Source organism: Mus pahari, chromosome 23 (genome assembly GCF_900095145.1).
Source record: "Mus pahari chromosome 23, PAHARI_EIJ_v1.1, whole genome shotgun sequence".
Lineage (NCBI taxonomy): Eukaryota > Metazoa > Chordata > Mammalia > Rodentia > Muridae > Mus > Mus pahari.
In genome coordinates, this window is record NC_034612.1 from 678,840 (window position 1) to 682,949 (window position 4,110).

General features: G+C 44.9%; 1 protein-coding gene across 2 annotated transcripts in view; it reads right to left on the bottom strand.

Annotated features, from left to right (window-relative positions):
• Positions 1-1,589: 1,589 nt before the first annotated feature.
• Hscb (HscB mitochondrial iron-sulfur cluster cochaperone) overlaps positions 1,590-4,110 on the bottom strand; it is a 10,213-nt gene continuing 7,692 nt past the window's right edge. Inside the window, exons 5-6 of one of the 2 annotated variants that reach the window (XM_021187064.1) lie at positions 3,319-3,366; positions 1,590-1,730 (exon numbers count right to left, since the gene is read on the bottom strand). In XM_021187064.1, coding sequence (XP_021042723.1) covers positions 1,639-1,730; positions 3,319-3,366 — 140 coding nt within the window. In that variant the 3' untranslated portion in view covers positions 1,590-1,638. The remainder of the gene's footprint in view (positions 1,731-3,318; positions 3,367-4,110) is intronic. The other variant, XR_003842962.1, reaches the window with a different exon arrangement.

Sequence of the window (4,110 nt, forward strand, 5' to 3'; positions counted from 1 at the left end):
TTATTTTTATTATTACTATTTTTTTTTTTTTTTTTTTTGCCTTTTTATATCCCCGGTCTTTTTTTAAATTTGTGGTGGGGATAACATTATCTAGGAGAATCCTAGGTGGCCTGGCTTGTTCCCAAACAGAATTCCCAAGGCTGGAGAAACAAAGTGGGTCATACATCTTCCTGAAGGCCAGGCCACCAGAAAAAAGCTGTGGTTGTTAGGCAGAGGGAAACCCATTGCTAGCCCTGGCCTACTTTCTGTTTCATATTCTTCTCTCCGGCCACCTGCTCATGCTATGATGGCAGAGTTCTGCGGTTAAAATAGAGCTCCTGTAGCCTGTTAAGCCAAACCAAAGTTCATCCTGGGGAATCAATGAGTTTATTAGTCACTTACGGATTGTGGGTAACCCTAAAGCAGTACCCAGGAAAGGTCAGCACCCAGCACGGACGACGACTCCCTCGTGGCTGTGTGCTGTAAATATTATCTTGAGGGATTTTATCCTACTTAGACCATATGGTTCTCAAATAAAAGACACACAAATCTTTTAAGGCATTAGAGCTGGACAGATATCAAGCCTCTATGTTTGTCTATTCCCACTATCTCTTGCCATGTTACACCTGGACTGTTCCCATGGCCACGTCCGCCAAACCCATGGCAACTCTTTTTTCCTCAAGCCCCGGCCAGACCTGAGGCCCCACCTATCTCCCTTCTGTCTAGCTACAGGCTGTAGGCATCTTTATTTTTTTATTTTTATTATTATTATTATTTTTTTTTTTTGGTTTTTCGAGACAGGGTTTCTCTGATAGCCTTGGCTGTCCTGGAACTCACTCTGTAGACCAAGCTGGCCTTGAACTCAGAAATCCGCCTGCCTCTGCCTCTCAAGTGCTGGGATTAAAGGCGTGCGCCACCACGCCCGGCTTGTAGGCATCTTTATTAACCAATTTTGGATAACTTGTGGGGCCAGGTTTACACAACAAAAGCTGGTATGTATAAGGACCTGCTCATCTTGGAGCAACCAGATCTTGGGGTACAGAATTTACCCCATCTGAATGCATACAGCACCAGACCAGCCTCTACCACTCTTCCCTTCCTCCAGCTCTCCCCACCTATACACTCTTAGCCTCGCCAGAGACCTGGAGGTCACATGCAGTTAGGGCAGAATTGCATGCCGCTGGCTGAGATGAACAGCTGTATACCAAGGAATACCAACAGTTAATAAGCTGAGCTATGGTGACCTTCTGCGAGCAGGCACAGCTGAACGCTTGAAGATGGTGTCTATTTGGCTTAGAGGATGGTCTCCACGCCACCCTCTCATCCACTAGCCTAGGCAGGGTGCCTACTGTATTACTCATCTGATGAATAACAGGGCACAGAAGTTCTGACAGGCACTACACACCTTGCCAGCCATTACTATCTGAGCCATCACTGAACTGAAATCACACAAATGGTTAAAGTCTATCTATTCTCTTTGCCTCTTTCTCCTCACTTTCTGTGGGAACAGGGTTCAAACTCACGGGCTTCTATATGCTAGGCAAGTGCTATCTATATCCCTGGGCTATGGCACAGCACCCTCCCACCCCCATATCTATTTCCAATTAGCAGAAGCCAGAAAAGAAATACAAAGTTTATTTCTAAAGCTTTAAGTTACAACTAGAGAGGAGTCTTGCTTAGCTTGATCTTTTCTTCTATGTTTGAAAAGTATCTCATCTTTGTCAGGAGTTCCTTGGCTTTTTCAAAGTCACCTGAAATACACAAGAAATAATGAGATCAGGAAACAGTAAATCCCAACTCTGGCATCCGAGGCTGCCAGATCTTAGGGCCCAAAGGCCGGTGGCTACACTTGAAGGTAAGCGTGCCCTACAGCAACATCTGCCAAAGAATAGATGTATTTTTGGCTGCCATAACCAGGGAAGTAGAAGTGAGACCTACTGCATGGAAGGCAGGCAAGTAAAAGTGAGACCTACTGGGTGAAAGGCAGGGACGCTGTGAAAGTTCTTAGCCTCCCTCAGAAAAAAAACATCATTCCACTAATGTCAGTCAGGTTGAGAAACTGCAACCTAGACAAACACTACACAGTGTTAAAGCTAAAGTCAAGGTCTTTTGTAGCCAGCCCTGAGAATATTAAATATTAAAAATGATCAATAAATAAGAGGGTTGGGGAGATGGCTTGGTGTAATGTGCTTGCCACTTCAGCATGAGAGTGCTTGCTGCACATGAAAGCACACTTGGGAGGCAGAGGCAGATGGATTTCTGAGTTTGAGGCCAGCCTGGTCTACAGAGTGAGTTCCAGGACAGCCAGGGCTACACAGAGAAACCCTGTCTTTTTAAAATCCAACCAACCAACCAAAAAAGATAAACTAGTATAGAGAAAATCTAGAGAACCCACCAGTAAGTCTGCTTATAGGCTATATGTTATACAGCAGCAAACTTTAGCTGGTCTCCTATACCAGACCACAGTTAAGGCCCCATCTAGGCGAGTGTGGTGGCTCACATCTTTAATCCCAGCACTCGGGAGGCAGGCAGAAAGCCTGGTATACATAAAGTCGGCCAGGGCTATAGATAGAAACCCCGTCTCAAAAGCCAAAGAAACAATAAATATCACCACCACCACCACCACCACCACCACCAAAACTCAAACCAAGCCCCCATGCGCCCTGGGTTTTCCCCTTTTCTGTATTTTTTGTTGCTTCCTGGTCACTCTTCCCCATTGCTGCCCACGTTTTCTTTTCGTGAAAGACAATTCATTAGAAATGTGAAGTTATGAGCCGGGCGTGGTGGCGCATGCCTTTAATCCCAGCACTCGGGAGGCAGAGGCAGGCGGATTTCTGAGTTTGAGGCCAGCCTGGTCTACAGAGTGATCTCCAAGACAGCCAGGTCTACACAGAGAAACCCTGTCTCGAAAAAAACAAAAAAAAAAAAAAAAAAAAAAAAAAAGAAATGTGAAGTTATTTAACATTTACTGAACAGAAGGTATTTCTATAAACTTTCTACCCGCGAGGAAAAGTCTCAGTGATGACTGAAAACTTGCAACTCCAGTTCCAGGCAATCCAGGGCACCAGGCACACATGCAGTACACACACATACATGTAGGCAAAACACTCATACACATAAATAAAAATAATTAAACGAAGAAAAGAAATAAAATTAATAAGTCAAGTCTAAAAGGTCCAGTGGGTAAGGCACGCACTTGCTGCCAAGTCTGACAACCCGGGGGGACCTCATGGTGGACGAAGAGAACTGACTGTTGAAAGCTGTCCTCTGATCTCCTCATGATGCCCATACACTCACATACCCACAAACTAAATCAATGTAATTTAAGAGATGGAATACCTTGTTCAAAAGCGCTGTTTATATTGTCGGTAAATTCTTTCTGTTTAGCTGAAAGAGAAAAATAAATATTTTAATTTTGCTATCTAAATAAACCTACAAAGCCTACAATCATAATAAATAGACTTGTTATATATGAAGACCACTTTGCGACCATGCTGCTCTAATCAGAGTTAGGACCTAGGTTCAAGGTTTTATGAACTTTGCCTTTCTGTGGTGCTGAGGGCTGTACCAAGGCCCTAGGCATACCGTGCAGTCTCTACTATGGAGTCACACTCTCAGCCCTTGCATCCTTTTGACACAGGGCTTCGCTGTGTTGGCCAGGCTGGTCTTGAACTCACTATTCTCCTGCCCCTCTCGCGACCAGTTACCTTCATGCCTGTCTAGCAGCTATTGTTGAATGCACCACTGACAGGCCCTTTGTACATTTTCACCCTTGGAAGGTCTGCGGGGAGGGGGGTGAAGGAAGAGAGCTATTGTCTGGATAAACCTCCCTCAAAAATCCTAATGTTGAAAGCTTGGCTGGTGACCTGTGTTGCCAAAGGTTGAGGTGGAGTCTGGTGGGAGGGGCTTAGGATATGAGAGGGAGGTCCTGGAGAGGAACCCTGGGATGTAGGCTCTGTTTCTCTCCTGCCACATTCCCAGGAGCAACTGGGACAACCATGGACTGAACCCCTAAAAATGTGAGTCAAGAAAAAGCTTTTCTCTTGTTTTCCAGAACTTTCTTTTCTTTTCTTTTCTTTTTTTCTTGAGACAGGGTTTCTCTGTATAGCCCTGGCTGTCCTGGAACTCACT